Genomic DNA, 17,564 nt, shown 5'->3' with positions numbered 1-17,564 from the left:
TGAGTAAAGGTGGCATATACTATCTTGGTCGCTCATCCCTAAATATTTTTTAGATTGATCCACAGATACATTCCTGAATACAGGGAATGAGAAGTTCTGGAATGTGGGAGGTGTGGGAGGGCAGGGCAGGGCAGGGCATTCCCATTTCCTGGCAGGGCTGGGAGGATTGGTCCATCACTTCCTTCCTCATCCTCAGCTGCGTTGGCCTCAGTAGACTGGAATGTAGTCTAGAGGCAGGTGTTCAGAGCAGTCATCAAATCATAAGGCATTCATACAGCAGTCAGCCAAGACTTTGGGCACTAAGTACATGTTTTTCTTTAATTAAACAAGGCAGGATTGTGTTGCTTGCATTTTACCAAATTGCAAATTGAGCCAAAAATAAATGAGTCATTTGTGTAAAATGGCCAAGATTAGACAACTGGTCATCTCTTAGCGGATTAATCCATAGATTATATTTTAAAAAATTCCAGTTTTCAATTTTTAAAATAAATATGTTTTGAAAGCTGCTATTTGGCAGCAACCAGTAGAAATGGTTTTTTTTTCGTGTAACAAATACATAGGTCCACTGGGTTTTCTCCTCCTTTTAAAGTTCCCCACTCCAGTGGAAGTATCATCTTTATTTTTTTGATGTAAAAGTAATATTGATTTAAAAAAATAAAAAGAAAAGTTGAAGAAAGACAATCCCATTACTTATCTTCTTTTTGTAAAATCCTGCTCCCTATTTGGTATGGGGGTACAGGGGAAAGATTTGAACTTTATAACTGAAGGTTATAAAGATGTGCAGGAAAAGAAGTTGGACTTGGAGTAAAAAAGATGCAAAATTATTCCTCGAAGAGGAATAAAAGGTCAGTGGATGTGGGAGCAAATGCAGCTTGTTTGTGTTAATCAAAGAAAGGAAAATTCCAACCACAAGGAGAAGCGACTTCTGTGGTCCCTGGGATTGGCAAAGAGGAAAATGAGCCACTGAGCTAATGTGCAGGGAAGGAAGGGGGAGGGTGGGCTTCTGTTGCACTGGTGGTGGGAGTGGCAATTGGGGTCCTGATCTCATGGTGACGTGGCATTCACGTGAGCGGGAGCCAACGTGTGCAGAAGTCTTAATTCTGGTCTTCCAGTGGTCTGGTTGCCCTATATTACTGCCCAGAGAGCGGGCGGGCTGGTGGCAGAGGAAAAGGGGAAGAAGACAGAATCCTAGCAGGTTTGTGTGTGAATGGGCGCTGCCTGGGAAGAGACCTAAGCAACGCGGCCTGCTTTCTCCACACCCTCGCACTGCTTCTGGGTCTTCCTAGAGCAAAAAATAGTGGACCTTGGAGTGCTAGGTTCCCGGGGAGACCCCAGACTGGTGTGTGTATGTGTGTGTGGGATCTTTGGTATTCCAGGACCTTGAATAGGGAAGGGCAGGTATTAGGACTGGTGTACTATGTGCTGATCCATCTACCAAGCCAGAATCTCGAGACTTTCTTTCAGAAACTCTGGTCTTTCAGAAGGGCCCTCTGCCTTTCAGATCAAAGGAATAATCCACCCCGAATTCCTACAGGTCAGTGTAAAGCTGAGATTGCCTCGCGGTCCCCCGGAAGAGGGGGGATGCCTTAGGACCTTGCCATCACTCGGGACCCTTATTGAGTCTTCAGCAGTCTCCGTGCCATTTTTTTTTTTTTGGTAGAAAAAAGAATGTGAGAGTGCCTACAAGAAAAATGGTTATCACTTGGGGGTGGGGTGGATTACGTTGGGGAGGAGGACAGAAGTGATCATTTGGTGTTCTTTCCTCTGTTTTTCACGCTCGCTGGACCTACCTCCCTCCTCACATTGCGGTGGTTGCAAAGGGGTGTGGCTTTTGCTGGGAAAATGGCCGACCACTGGGGATGAGGTGGAGGGTGGGGGGGGACTCCGTATTGCTCGAAGACAATTGCCCCAGGTGTCTGCGGTGTCCAGTGAAGTGGGGGTAGAGTGAAAGGCGAAAAGGTGAAATTCATTTTACGACCAGCTCCCTGAATTTACAAAAGCTGGCATTGGGACTTTCCAAAGTGCTGTTGTGTCCACTGAGCCATCCCTCTCTGCTGTGTCGCCGTGTCTGTGGATCTTGCGCCTGAAGACCAGTCCAATCCTAGGATCAGGAGGGAGAGGAAAATTATCCAGAACCAAGTAGGTCAGAGAGGGTGATGGCACTGTTTGGGGACTCCTGGGATGGAGGATGATGGTGGCCGTAAATTCGTGGATTTCTACCGCATTCCCCCCTTTTCCTCTGGCGCTTTTGAGCTTGCAAAAGACAGGGAAAAGTGCTTGGGAGGAGGTGATTGTCAAGAGAATCCTAGGTTGGGGACGGGGGAATGTTGCTCCAAATTAGTTTAGGGTGTTGGTCCATCCACATTCAGAGTTTGTCAGTCCTTCGGTTTGGTGAAGGCAAAAACCGAGATGAGGGAGGGAGGAAGTTGCTCCTGAGCAGTGGAAATTGGTATAATTGGGCGGAGGAATGGAAGCTGTTCTTGTACCTTTAAGATGGTGGGGGTGTGTTTGTATTTCTCGCCTATGGATTTCCATATACCACTCTCACCACCAGCCATTTTATTACAAGGGAAGGGGTGGTTACCTTTGTCACCTTAGTCACCTTCGGAGGGAATGACTGACAGGGAGAGGGGTGGAGATTTGTAGGAGAGGATCATGAAGGGTGGGGGGAGATAATGAATTTCAAAACCACAGCTCTGTGAGGTGAGGAGGGTAATGAGGAACTCTGTGCCTTGAGGGACAAGGGCCAGGGGATTCAGAGGATGGCTGTGACTGTCTTGGGTGAGATTCATCTGTTCCCTGATCTCTCACTACCCACCGTCTGATTCCCTTATTTGCAGGTCTACTGGAGACTAGAAAGAGAAGGAAGGAACTGCGTGGATCTCTCTGCTGGTGTATGTGAGGGTGCCCCTCCCTCAGGACATCTACGAGGGTAGAGGTCTTAGGTGACTTAGCAAATACTTTAAATTTAACATTTTTGGGTGAGGTGGTGGGACGTGAGGTTGGAGAGTTTGGATGTGGGGAAAATTGCCAAATTAGTTTCCCGTTGGAGGAAAGAAATCAATGGACTGTATACCAAGCCCTGAATTTTGGTCAGTATTCCCATACGTTTCTATGTTTGTGGGCAAGTGGTTTAGTCTGTCTATGTGCACGGGCACCAAAGTTGGAGCCGGTGCCGGAAATCTCCCCCTTTTCTCTAGGTTCCACTGTATCTGCTGTTGCTGCAGTGCCTGCTGGCTGCAGCTGAAGACTCCGCCCCCGAACTCCGGAGCGTTCTGGGCCAGATCAGGCCGGCTCTGCGCCCAGGTTAAGGGATTCCTCACAGCTGAGCTATGGGCCGCACTCGGGAAGCTGGCTGCGTGGCAGCAGGCATGGTCATCGGGGCTGGTGCTTGCTACTGCGTGTACAGACTGACCTGGGGAAAAGATGAGAACGAGAAAATCTGGGATGATGATGACTATGACGAGGACGATGAGGATGATGATGAGGAGTCTTGTGACACATCAGAAATTGGGATGGAGAATGAAAAAGGAGATAAGACTAATGCCGGGGTGGGGGCCAGAGTCAAACCTCAGGGTGATTCAAAGACCAAGGCCGAGGTGAGCCTAGGACTTGAGAGTGGCCCAGGTGTGAAGAAGGAAGTCCACTCAGAATCTCAAATCGGAGGCGGACTAGAGGCTAAGGCCAAGGCCCTTTTCAACACCCTGAAGGAACAGGCAAGTGCAAAGGCAGGCAGAGGTGTCAGGGTTGGTACCATCTCTGGGAACAGGACCCTTGCACCGAGTTTGCCTTGCCCAGGAGGCAGGGGTGGGGGTTGTCACCCCACTAGGAATGGAACTAGGTCTGGGAGCAGGGCAAGTGGAAAATCCAAGGGAAAGGGCCGAAGTAAGAGTAACAAGGCTCCAGCTACAATATGGCCTGTCCGCAGGGGCAAGTTCAATTTTCCCTATAAAATCGATGACATTCTGAGTGCTCCTGACCTCCAAAAGGTTCTTAACATCCTGGAAAGAACAAACGATCCTTTTATTCAAGAAGTAGCCCTGGTCACACTGGGTAACAATGCAGCATATTCATTTAACCAAAATGCCATACGTGAATTGGGTGGTGTCCCAATTATTGCAAAACTGATAAAAACGAAAGACCCCATAATTAGGGAAAAGACTTACAATGCCCTTAATAACTTGAGTGTGAATGCTGAAAATCAGGGCAAGATTAAGACATACATCAGTCAAGTGTGTGATGATACCATGATCTGTCGCTTGGACTCAGCTGTACAAATGGCTGGATTGAGACTGTTAACCAACATGACGGTGACTAATCATTACCAACATTTGCTTTCCTATTCTTTTCCAGACTTTTTTGCCTTGTTATTCTTGGGAAATCATTTCACCAAGATACAGATTATGAAACTAATTATAAACTTTACTGAAAATCCAGCCATGACAAGAGAGCTGGTCAGTTGTAAAGTACCATCAGAATTGATTTCCCTCTTTAATAAAGAATGGGATAGAGAGATTCTTCTTAATATCCTTACTCTTTTTGAAAATATAAATGACAACATAAAAAGTGAAGGGCTTGCATCATCCAGGAAAGAATTCAGCAGAAGTTCGCTATTTTTCTTATTCAAAGAATCTGGAGTATGTGTTAAGAAAATCAGAGCATTAGCAAATCACAATGATCTGGTGGTAAAAGTAAAAGTCCTGAAAGTATTAACCAAACTCTAATTTGGAATCAGCCCCAAACATTATTGATGTAATTTTTTAGTTTGCACATGGGAATAATGTATTTTGTAAATTCTTTGGTTTTCAGTGTGCATATATGGCAAGGAGATCCTTTTAGCTGTCATTTTGGAATAATGCATATCACAGATTATCAACAGTGATTGCTGCTGGATTTAGACTGGTCCATTTTAAGGATGTAAAATAAATATTAGAGCTTGTACAAAGAAAGCACCTATTAATTTGATCTTGCTACCTAGATGAGATATTTTTACTCTTTCCCTGAATTGACAGTGAAATAATTATATATCACGAATAAGCTATACTTTTGTATTCATTTACAATTGTTAATCTAAGACTTGTGTTTTATCAATAAAGTTGTGTGTTTAAAGCAGCAGAAAAAAGCCATTATCTTTACCCTTGGATTTATGATCTGTTTGGAAAGACAAGATATATGGAAAGAAAAAGTACCAAAATCAGGAGCCGCTGGTCACCAGCAGATGCTTTCCATCAGTGCTTAGAGGCAGCAGAAACTGCTGCATGTGACACTGCCCAGGGAAAATTTTACAGAGGAGGGGGATCCTTAACTAACATAGGCTTGGAAGATAAGACACAAAAGATCAGGAGGGCATTCAAGGAGGGGGGAAGTGGTGGAAGGAAGGCATAGAGAAGGGAATCTATCTCCAGAGAGGAGACTGGACTGCCTGGAGTGGAATGTGGGGAGGGGAAAGTTGTCAGAAGTAAAAAGGCATTGCTTGTGTCAACTTTAACAAAAAGGTAAATGAAGCTAAGAGATTATGAAGGAATGGTTCTTGTGCATGGTTGCCTGATAGTACCTATCACCAAAAAGTGCCAGAGCCACAAACTTGCACAGACCAAATTGAAACCTTATACAAAAAGTACTTAGACACAGACATCTGCCCAGTAACTGTTCAACATCAAACTGACGCCACCCTTGTTAATGAATCATGTGGCCAAGGGTTATTGTTTCAGGATATCAGAGGTACTCCTTCTTATTTTTTTGTCTGTAAAAACTTTCCCTAGCCTGGTGCTGGTGGCTCATGCCTGTAATCCTAGCTACTTACTCAGGAAGCAGAGATCAGGAGGATCAGGGTTCGGAAGCCAGCCCAGGCAAATAGTTTGTGAGGCCCTATCTTGAAAAAAAAATCACAAAAAAGGGCTGGTGGAAAAAAAAAAGGCTCAGAGTGCCTTCCTAGCAAGCATGAGGCCTTGAGTTTAAACCCCAGTGCTGCCAAAAAAAAAAAATCCCTATCTCAATCCCTTTGAATATGCGGAGTTTTTTTATGACATGCATATTCCCATTGTAATTCTCTTCTACTCCTAATAAGTATCATTATTCTTTGGGAAATCTCTTTCTGTTTTTCATTTAGGCTTTCAACAATAACCTGGATTTTGGAAAAGTGCTGGGTGAGACAGGTGTGAGACTGCCTGGTCCAGGCTGGCCACAGGACCAGCTCATATACCAGTATCCCAAAATTGTCACATAGGATGTTGTCACTCTCATTCATTTTGAAAAGGCAGTTGTAGGATTGTGGCTGTGGGTAGCTTAGGGTGACAGAGAAGAGGCAGTGTCCTTTCTTTAGAGTTGAAATTAGAAATTCAGAAGATATCTTGCTGTTTTGGTTTCTTTTCAATCTAACAGTTTTAGAGTCAGTATCAGTCCAAATGTGTTCAAAAGTAATTTTATAATGTTAATTTCAATTTGTTATAAGTTGTCATCCAAAGCATAGTATTTTGAGGCTAAGGAAACAAGTTTATTTAATTCATATTTTAATCTGTTTGTTTCAAAAGAAATTCCAAGTTTAGCTTAGGCAAATTGATGTGGTTCAGGTAAATTTTGTTTACGGCTGTCTTTGGCTTTGGTGGGTTCCCTTGAGAATGGCTTTCACAATCATGATTGTGACTGTTTTCAATGCTAGCTTTTTACATTAACTTTGCATTGTATCCCAGGCTGAAGGTGTTTGCTGTTTAAGCTGTGGCTCTTCCTTGCTCTTAACCCACAGCTGTCTCATAGCCATTGTTGGGTCCCAGGTCTTCCCTGATTGACTGAGGTGTGGTAGAATCAGGATAAGGGATATTTTCATCTCAGAGTGCTGTATCTCCATGCTTCACCCTACCCCTTGGGGCCTTGTCAGGCATTGTGTTCAGGGTTTGGGCATTGTGTGAGCTTGAGGAGGGGTGTGGGAGGAGGTAGGGTTGGGGGAGGGAAGGAATCCCTATTAGAGGTGTAACTTTATCCTGGCAGGTTCATGCATGGGTAATTCTGTTAGCCAGTGAGAGTGGGCAAACTGTCACTCTCTGGCCTTATTGACTGTTAACATCCTAAAAAGTGGAAGAGGAGGTATAATATAAGCGGCTTTGTTTGGGCATAGAGCCTTCTTCGTTTACTGAGCATTTGTACGCTTGCAGAGGACATAATATGCTATTCAATGGAGTGAGACTTCCTTTTGAAAATAAAACCCAGAATGATAATCAATGTTGCCATAAGAAATAGAATTACAAGCAGATCAGATTCTTAGTGATTGCTGCTCAGAACATTCTCTCCCTAAGATCTAACTAGATAAAAATGCAGATGATTGTAGAAGATTTTTCAATGTTCAAGGAATGTAGCCAACTTACAGAGATGCTGATGCCATCAAAGTAGGAGAGCCTGGTGGATGTCTAGTTCGTTTAGCTTTGTTCATGATTTTTCCTTTATAAGTGATTAGCATAGGTGATCAAAGCTTACCTACTTTTCCTGTATGGATTCTAGGTTTTTGGTCATGAGGACAAACCTATAGGTTATAAAAATGGGATCATATCTTTGTATAAATGCTTTTGAATGTTTTCATTTAAAAATCGCTGTCACTTGTAGTCATGGATATTACAAAGTAGGCCTTTATCATATCACATCTTCCGTGTTAGCATACTTTGTGGAGGAAATTTTTGGTTGCTTATGACGTGCTATTTTTCTCCATAAATAGAAACATTATTTTTATGTGTGTTACTTTTGAGGCACGATGAACTAAACTGCTATTGGTGAAGTCCTATCCTACATTATTGCTAAAAAGTAATAATTTGTGTGGTTTCTTATCTCATGACTAGAAGTCAGAGCCAGGGACACAGCTTATCTAACATCTTGTTGTGATATGCAACATCAGGAAATAAGAGTGAGGGGAAAAGGGAGTGAAGCCAGGAAATAAGGAAACCAAACACAACAGGGTGAGTTATCCATCTGAACGTAATTTTTCAACAAAACACAGATTATCTTAGATGATGTTTTCAGTAAGGACATATAAATTATTGTTTGTAAGAACAGCTTAAGTGGAAGGAGTGGAAGAAATTTATGTCAAAAAATTTTTTTTTGCTATGCTGTGCTGCGGATCAAAACCAGGGCCTTAACATGCTAGGCAAGCGCTCTGCCACTGAACCACATCCCAAACCTTCTGCTAGCTCTCATGAACACCTGGTCTCCCATTGGTCAAATTCTACTTCACAGGGCATTAATTCCTGTATACTTTCATGAGTGTGATCTGGCTAGTTTGTACCTGCAGTAGTCTCTCTTTATTAGGTGATACTGTATTAGGTGACTCCTCAAGCTACGTCTGGAACCTCAGTGACAGTGGTCTGAGCTTTAAAAATGTGCAAAAAAGAATGTATTTTTGCTGTTTTTCCTCTGGCCAGGAAATAAGGCAGTACATCAGGGCCCAGGATTGGGGGTGGAGTCAAGAGATTCTGGGATAGATCACACAGAGTTTAGGAAAGGTTGTGAGAGTTCACAACTGTGTTACCAGTCCATTTTGAAGGGTCCTAAAACACTGCAGAGTAGGATCCACTATATTTTGGGCAATGAAAATTTTACAGACACATGCCACCATGCCCAGCTTATTTTTCATTGAGATGGGGTCTTGAAAACTTTTTGCCCAGGCTTTTCTGAAACCACAGTCCTCCTGATCTCAGCCTCCTAGGTAGTAAGAATTATAGGTGTGAGCCAAGCCACCCAGCTTATTTTATTCTTTTAAAGAAATTTTCTTACATAATGTCATGAAGATTCTATACATCTTATCCTAGAAGCTCTATTATTTGTCTTCCACATTTAGATTTATTATTTACCTCCATTTTATTTTTGCGAAGGACCATGATTCTATTTTTCTCTATATGGCTATTCAACTGACCAAGTACCATTTCGTGAGATGATAATTCTCCCCCCACCATACTATAGTGTCTCACTTTTGTGATAAGTTGTGTTTCTATATATGTATGGGTCTATTTCTGGGCTTCTTATTCTGTTCATTGGTCTACTTGTTTATACTTGTACCAGTGTCCTGCACCCTGTCACAATTAATATAGCTTTTTAACACAACTTGATATTTGCTGGTATAAATTCTTTATTGTTATTTTCCAAGATTGTCTATTCTTGGCCTTTTGTATTTCCATGTAGTTTTTTTCAAAGCTTCTTAATTTACACACACATATAAATACACACAAGTCAGTTAGGATTTTGATGGAGATTGTACTGAACCTACAGATTCAGTACATTGAATCTACATAATAATCATCATATTTGCACTATTGAATTTTCCAGTCTGTTAACATGGTCTACCCTATCGTTTATTTAGATGTTTTCTAATTTCTCTCCTTTTTCTCTTTTTATTAGTGTATATTAATTGTACAAAGGGGTTTCATTGTAATAGTTTCATATATGTATATAATGTACTTTGATCAAATTCACCCCCTCTATTACTTTTCTTATTCTCCCTTTGAACAATTTTAGTGAGTTTTATTATTCTATTTTCATACATGTGTATGAAGTACTTCATACTCACTTCCTCCTCACCCTCTCCTTTCACCCTCCCCTCTTGCTCAAAATTCAGTGATTTTTTTTTGTGACACCAGAGTTAGAACTCAGGGCCTCACACTTGATATGCAGAAGCTCTACCACTTGAGCCGCCCCCACCCCAGCCCTTTAATTTCTCTTAAGAATGTTTTGTAGTTTTCGGGTTTCAGATTTCTTGGTTTGGTTAGTTGTATTCTAAATGACGTGAATTTTCAATTTTCATTTTCTTGTTTATTGCTGATACACTGGAATATAACTGATTTTTAAATTTTCTTAAATTATATTATTTTAAACTGACATGAAAATTATACATATTATCAGGTTAGCATGCAACACTTTGGTACTTATATACATTGTATAATCAGGATAAACATCTATCTCCTCAAACATTTATCACTTTATGACAAAACATTCAAAATCCTTTCTTGTAGCTTTTTGAGAAATCTCCATACTATTTTCCAAAATGGTTGTACTAATTTACATTACTGCAAGTTTTCAAGTGTTCCTTTTTCTCCACATCCTCATCACCACTTTCATCTTTTTGATAATTGCCATTTTAACAAATGTGGTGAAATCTCATTGTGTTTTTAATTTGCATTTCTCTGATGTTGAGTATTTTCCATATACCTGTTAATCATTCATATATCTTCTTTTGACAAATGTCTATTCAGGTCTTTGTCCCACTTTAATTGAGTTATTTCTTTTCTTGCTACTCAGTTGTTTGAGTTCCTTATATATTTTGGACATTAACCCCTTATCAGATGTATGGCTGGCAAATATTTTCTTCCATTTTCTAGTTTACATTTTGACTGTTGTTTTCTTTGCTGTGCAGAAGACTTTTAGTTTGATATAGTCCCACTAATCTTTTTTTTTCTGTTTTTTTTTGTCTGTGATTTGGGGATCATATCCATAAAATCATGTCCCAGAGGAATGTTATAGAACTTTCTTTGTGTGTTTTCTTTTAGTAGTTTTATTTATGGGGTCTTACATTTAAGTCTTTAATTAATTTTGAGTTGTTTTTTGTATATGACATGAGAGGAGAGTCTAATTTCATTCTCCATGTGGGTGTTCAGTTTTCCCATCATGATTTATTGAAAAGACTGTGCTTTCCTCATGGTGTGCTCTTGGAACCTTGGTTGAAAATCAATTGACCATAAATGCACGGGACCATAAATGCATGGGTTTATGTCTGGACTCTGTTCTGTTCCATTTGTTTATTTGTACATTTTTATGCCAATACAATGCTTTTTTGATCATTGTAACTTTGCAGTGTTTTTTAAAAGTGCATATAATTTTTTAATACTGGGGTTTGAACACAGGGAGCTGTGTTTGCTAGGTAGACGCTCTACCACTTGAGCCATGGCCTCAGTGGTAGTATATCTGGAAGTCAGGTGGTGTGCTGCCTCCTGTTTTTCTTTTTGTTCAAGACCCTTTGGCTATTTAAGGTCTTCGTTGTTTCCTATGAATTTTAGGATTATGTCTGTCTGTGAAAAACTACATTGGAATTTTGATAGGGATTGCATTGAATCTGTAGATTGCTTTGGGTAGTCTGGACATATTAACAATATTAATTCCTCTACTCTGTAAGCATTGGATTATATTTCCATTTATTTGTGTCTTCTTTAATTACTTTCATCAATTTTAAGTTATAAAAAGTTTATTGCACGTAATGTATATAGAAGGATAAGAGTAAGAAAACTTGGAGCAATTTTAGAAAGCTCTATAACATCTGTAAAACAATTGCTTAGGGTCACCTCTCAGTCTTGAGCCATGAACTTTTTTCTTTAGATATCACTTCTTGTTGCAGGGGGTGGGGTGAGGGAAGAAGGTGGGAGTGAGCTAACCAATGTACAATGCAAGGTTATTTGGAATTGTCACAATAAGTCCCTCCTGTACAATGAACATATGCTAATAAAAATTAAAAAATCACTTCTGCCTCATTTATTCTCTCCTTTCATCCTGAATTTCAAGTAGACATATGTTAAACCCTTTTTAATGCTGTTTCTTACTCTTTTGTGACTCTGAGATTCATTCTGGATAGTCTCTTCTGAGTTACCTTCCTGTTCAAAAATTTCAAAATATTTGTTCACCTTCTCCTTAATAGCAAGAGGATGTTTCATTTAATAATTTGCCATTTTCCTAACTTACTATTGAGACCTTTGGTAAACTTTTGTTGAAGTATACCATATATACACAAAAGTGTACAAATTTAAGTGTCCAACTATAATTTTCACAAAGTGAACAAGAAATAAAATACTGAAAATACATCGGAAGCTCCCTCCATGCCCCCAGTTAGTTACTGATGCATCCTGAGGGTAGCCACTATTCTGACTTCTGACAGCATGAATTAGCTTTTTTGATTTTAAAAAGTTAAATAAACCATGACGTTAACCCATACTATTGCATGTATTTATTGCCATTTATGAACATAAACCTTACTTATGAATACACTGTATTTCATTTTTCCATTGTATTATTGACAGATACCTAGGTTTTTTCCAGTTTGGGGCTATTATGACTAGTACTATTCTGAACATTCTTATACATGACTTTTGGTGACCATATGCTTACATTTCTGTTAGATGTGAGGTCATAGATTATGTACATTTTTATCTGAAAATAAAATTAAGATTTGGAACTTGGAGTCTAGTGAAGTCAACAGGATAAATTCTACTTTATGGGAGTCTGTCCAGAAAACAAGATGGTCTTGTTTAAGACACAGTTTTGTTCATCTCCAGTCCCATTGACTTTAACATTTGATACTGAAGCTAGAATATGTTTTGACTTAAATATTATTCTCAAAATTAACTGGTGGTAATAGCATCTCTCCAGGAAACTCCATATACATATAACACAGAAATCTTTTCATAAAAGTCAGTATTTCCAACAAAAATAAATAGGCAAAAAATAAATAATTAAATTATGTCTATCTCATTATGCCTTATTTCATGAACTATGCCTTTTCATGGTTTCAAGCAAGATGATGGATATTAGTGACCAGGGTGCGGGGAGTAAAAAGATGGGAAGTTGCCCTGTGTCTTAAAAGAAATCAAGAAGTACAAATAGAAATAGACAATTGCTTCAGGAAAAGAAATTTTTTCTTCCTGGAAATCAGAGAAGGGCAAATTGCAACAAAATGTAAGGTCTTCTAGGATTGGCAAATTAAAAAAATGAGTGACAGGTGTGATGGGAGAGAGAGAGAAATAGAAGTGCACACTCTTTCTTAATTGGGGACCATGGATCACTATTAATGTGTATCTCAGGTGACTAAGAACTGTGGCAAGGTGAAGTCTTTTTTGATCCAGCTATCAGGTTCATGTTGACCTCAGAGAGATGTGTTTATTAGCCAAATGAAAAGAAAGAAACTGCTCTGGTTATGTGCAGGTTACTGTGAGAATGAAGATTACCCAGGAAGTCTTAGGGGTCCAGGTTGGGACAGAGTCAGATTCCCCTACACCCCCACCCAACCCACTAACTCATTTTAGTTCTCTAAATTATACATGAGGTCAAGGGGAGAGATGGTCTGGGGGGGTTCTGGGATAGAGGGGTGGGAAATACTGAGATAGAATGCTGAATCAGTAAAAGGTAGCATCATCCAGCCTATCATCCAGCACTGTGTTCACCTACCTTACTAGTATATGTTGGTTTATTTGTCTGTCTGTAGAGGGCAGCACAACCCAAAGGAAAGAAAGAGACAGCCACTGAGATATTTGGTAGACAGAAGCTTGTGTTCCTTAAGGAAATGTGAGAACTGAACCAGTCACAAGAGGGTGGTAGAGGCAAGCACCAAACCAGAATCTACTTATTCACTCCTCTGTTTCCCAGAAAACTAGGAATCCCAGTCCCTTTTGACTCTGGAAAAGCAGGGTGGGTAGAGCAATAAATTGGGCATTTGTAAAGTTGATAAAGTGGCTGGAAGGCAAGGTAGATGGTGTGCTAGAGGCCTAAATGGTACACTTTTAAAGTTAGATTCCACATTTTGGAGAGAGCTCACCTCAGACTTATGTTCAAGTGCAGCTACCAATCTCCATTCTCTCTTGTCTGTCTACTTGCAGACAAAAACCTAGGAAAGAGAGGAATTAAATTGTTCCAACAGTGTGATACCCTGTAGAAAGGAGTGGGATTGTTTTTCTCCATCTCCCAGTCTTTGTTCTCCTTCCTTTTTCCTTTGGTGTTGGAAAAAAAAGGTGGGTGCTATACCTCAGGGGAAATTGTAAAAACGAATTTGAGGGAAGAATATGTCAGAGGAGGAACACTTGAAAATTAAGACCCTACCATAAAGGAAATGCAGATCGAAACCACACTAAAATTCTACTTCACTTGTTAGAATTGCTACCATCAAGAACACCACCAACAACAAATATTGGTGAGGATGGGGGAAAAAGGAACCCTCACACACTGCTGGTGGGAATGTAAGCTAGTACAACCACTATGGAAAACAATATAAAGGCTACTTAAAAAACTAAACATAGATTTGCCATATGATCCAGCAATACTACTCCTAGGGATATACCTGAAGGAATGTGAGTCAGGTTACAACAAAGGCACCTGCACACCCATGTTTATTGCAGCACTATTCACAATAGCTAAGCTATGGAAACAGTCAAGATGCCCCAATGAATGGATTAAGAAAATGTGGTATTTGTACACAATGGAATTCTATTCAGCCACAAAGAAGAATGAGATTCTGTCATTTGCAGGAAAATGGATGGAATTGGGGAACATCATCTTAAGTGAAGTCAACCAGGCTCAGAAGGCCAAAAATCACATGTTCTTCCTCATATGTGGATTCTAGACCTAAAACAAATGCAGTAATATTATTGGATATGGGTCGCACACTAACGGGAGACTGTGCACGGGAGGAATAGGGAAAGGGAATGGGGTTGATGTGCTCGCTGTAGAGGAGTGAATATAGTAATCTTAAACTGGCAGAGGCCACTATGGGAAGGGGACTAGGAAGTAGTGAAGAGGTCTCGTACAGATGAACCAATTGGGGTTGTAATACACAAGTGCATGGAAACAACACAAGGAATCTCCCTGTGTAGCTATCTTCATCACAAACTAGCAAAAACATTATGTTTTTCTTCTTATCTTCTATGTTCTTTCTTCAACAAAATTGGAGAACAACAGGGCTGAATAGGTTCTACCCAGAGGTGGGGGGGGGCGGGTAGAAGGGGAGAGGTGGCCCAAATAATGTATACATATGTAAGTAAATGTAAAAACGATAAAATAAAATTTTAAAAACGAAAATTAAAACCTTAAATCAGAACAAAGCAGCATGGATCCTCTTGTATTCTGTGTGCTAATAGGTCCCAATGGAAAGTTCCATGTGTTTCTGTGTTCTTAGAGCAATGTTGGACGGCAGAAAAATATGCTCAATAATATCATTCCAAGAACACCATCACTAGATAACTTTCTTTTTTGCTTATAATCTTAAATCTTTAGTGCAAATAAAAAAGACAAAATAAAAGATATAAAAATGATCTGGAATACAATCATTCTTGTAAACTAGAATCTAACAATGCTCTGAGAGTAGATCTTGGTGAAAGACAAGCCAAATATACAAATGCAGAGAAGACAGTACGGTGACTCCAATTCCTGGCATTTAGCAACACTCAAAATAGGTAACTTTTTCAAGAATAAGACCTATCTATGACTTGTCCTAGATATGCGAGATGCAAAAATTGATGAAGTACTGAAACAAATGTGCAGGTCAGATCTAGCATTGTTACAATGCTCATCCATTACTCAGAAGAAGGTGAAATCAGGTAAGAAAGGACCAGAAGTGTGGGTTTATTCAGACAGAGGTAAGGAAAACTAGGGGCTTTCCTGTGTAGTCAAGGAACCAAGAAAAGCAATGTCCTTCTAATGAGTTTGGCCTAGAAGTGACAAAGAAAATAAAGGCCAAAAAAAAAAAAAGAGTCACCTTTTCGTTAATAAAGGGATATTTTTGGAATGCTGAAGATACTGAAATTTTCACCTGTGCTCCCAACCTCTCCAAGTGTCCTTCCATTCAGGGAAAAATGTTGTGTGATGAGCCCAAAGATACTGATTTTTCACTTGGCCACACTGTCAATAGTCACATGGCCAGCCTCTCGAATGTAGGAACCACGGTCATCACACCCCATGCCTCTGTTAGGGAGAAGGCTTGGTGTGCACCGAAAAACCTGAATGCCAGTATTGAAAATCAGGGCCAGATTAAGATGTACATCGATGAAGTGTGTCGGGAGACTGTGTCACATTGCTGCAACTCATTTCTGCAGCAGGCCGGATTAGATTTGTTAATAAGCATGACAGTTATTAATAACATGCTTGCCAAGTCCGTTTCAGACTTGAAGTTTCCTTTGATAGCCGAGGGAAGTGGATGTGCTAAGGTTCAGGTTTTAGAACCACTGATGGGTTTGTCTGAAAAATCAGCCTTGGCAGGGAAATTGCTGGGGGCCCAAATGCTGTTCTCATTCATGTCCCTCTTTATCAGAAGTGGAAACAGACAGATTCTCCTGGAAACCCTCGCCCCTTAAGTGGCTGTCTGGACCAGAATGGCACAAAATCCACCCAAATCCCGTTTGGTTACAGATGTCAAGGAATGCTGCAGTAGGTGCTGGTAAAGATCCAGTCTTAGCCGGTCACCAAGTCCTTGGGCAAAAGTTCCAGTCTCTCAGTAGAAGGCCTCACTCTCATTGGCCAGGCAGGGGCTCCTACAGAGCTTTGGGTAACTTCTTGGTTTGGCAGTCTGCAGGCAATGTGCATTGTAAATTACTCCCTTGCAGCCTTCTTCCTGCTGTAAAAGGGCTCACTGTGGCTGCCAGCTGCAGATAGTGGACACCAAGCCACAGCACCAACAGGGCTGTTGTTGCCCGTGGTGGCCTCCCTGTCTAAGTGGGACCACTTGGCAGACACTAGACCCACATGGGAGCTTGTGCCGAAGATGCATTTGCCGCTGCTTAGGTTGAAGTATTTACCCTTTCCTCCTTCTTCCACAGCAGCTGATGGATGGTGAACTTATTCATCAAAAAAGCGCACTCCCCTTCTGTCCATTGTACCGATTTGACCTCCTCCACCCAAGTCTGCACCTGTGTGTACCACCAATAAACTTGTGTGCTTTGATTGGCAAAAAAGAGACATGGTCCTTGTCCTTGAGTTTACAGTCTGTGCAAAGAGAAAGGCAGAAATGTACCAGAAACGCCAGCTGACTGGGGAGCCTGCTCCCTGACAGAAGCGCTTATCAGGGTTCACTGGAGGCAGGGACAGAAAGGGGCCACTGTGCTGAGGAGAAGCTTCAAAAGAAGAGGTAGGGGGCAGGGATGACAGGCAGTGGGGGACAGAGAGGTTGGTGGAATTAAGATGGAACCTTGAGAACTGGGAGAGAGGACATGCTTGGAGCCAGCAACGCAATGAGTGGTGCAGAGGAATCCCTTGGGAAGGTTTGTCCTTGACTGGCAGCCTGGGGAGAAAGGTCAGTGTTCTTGGCATTCATCTGCTCAATCCTGGGTGGCTGGGGTGGGGGTGGGCACCGAGTGTGTGCGGGGGTGGGGTCTGTCTTGCATCCACGAACAGCTAATATGTCGTTATCACAAGAAAGATTGCCACTGGCACAGCCCCTCCTTTATGCAGTTTTCTCTCTCCTGTCAAACTGCTGTTAAACCCACTTCCAGTGCTTCTCCCTTCCTTGGGATCCTAAGCACTGCTTCCTGGCAGAGTGAGAGGCTTGGCAGCTCCTTCATTTGGGGGAGACTCCTCTCTTTCCTACCTTCCATTAACTCTCCACGGGGATTGTATGACAGATGTGGAGAGTGTTTCCAAGACCAGCCTCAGCCAGTCTATCCGGGGACACATCTAGGCCCTACCTCTCAGATCCCAGTACCTCCACAAGGAAGGGCATACCCCTGTGTGCTAAACCATTGATCCATGGGACGGCCATCTTATTCTGCCATATCCCCCTCCCCTACATTTCCGGACTTCTCCCAAGGAGCCCTAGCCTGTCCTCGCCAAAGCCAGGTCCCCTGCAT

At 41.3% G+C, this 17,564-nt stretch overlaps 2 protein-coding genes across 21 annotated transcripts in view; both read left to right on the top strand.

Annotated features, from left to right (window-relative positions):
* LOC109675794 (armadillo repeat-containing X-linked protein 1) overlaps positions 1 to 5,122 on the top strand; it is a 42,887-nt gene extending 37,765 nt beyond the window's left edge. For 2 of the 20 annotated variants that reach the window (XM_074063943.1, XM_074063941.1), the window contains exons 4-5: positions 2,841 to 2,945; positions 3,201 to 5,122. In XM_074063943.1, coding sequence (XP_073920044.1) covers positions 3,333 to 4,724 — 1,392 coding nt within the window. In that variant the 5' untranslated portion in view covers positions 2,841 to 2,945; positions 3,201 to 3,332 and the 3' untranslated portion in view covers positions 4,725 to 5,122. Of the gene's footprint in view, positions 1 to 1,044; positions 1,535 to 1,820; positions 2,144 to 2,840; positions 2,946 to 3,200 lie in introns of those variants that run through there. The other 18 variants (XM_074063949.1, XM_074063951.1, XM_074063947.1 and 15 more) reach the window with 18 other exon arrangements.
* A 10,427-nt stretch (positions 5,123 to 15,549) lies between these two features.
* LOC141419932 (protein ARMCX6-like) lies at positions 15,550 to 16,940 on the top strand. Its single transcript, XM_074064425.1, has 2 exons — positions 15,550 to 16,159; positions 16,539 to 16,940. The coding sequence occupies exon 1, from the start codon at positions 15,579 to 15,581 to the stop codon at positions 16,074 to 16,076; it is 498 nt and encodes a 165-aa protein (XP_073920526.1). The 5' UTR covers positions 15,550 to 15,578; the 3' UTR covers positions 16,077 to 16,159; positions 16,539 to 16,940.
* Positions 16,941 to 17,564: the final 624 nt, after the last annotated feature.

Source organism: Castor canadensis, chromosome X (genome assembly GCF_047511655.1).
Source record: "Castor canadensis chromosome X, mCasCan1.hap1v2, whole genome shotgun sequence".
Lineage (NCBI taxonomy): Eukaryota > Metazoa > Chordata > Mammalia > Rodentia > Castoridae > Castor > Castor canadensis.
Note: the sequence above shows the minus strand (reverse complement) of the source record. Positions and strands in the feature narration are given on the sequence as shown.

Coding starts and splice junctions, on each gene's coding strand:
- LOC141419932 (XM_074064425.1), top strand. CDS start 15,579: ATGTTGTGTGATGAGCCCAAAGATACTGATTTTTCACTTGGCCACACT.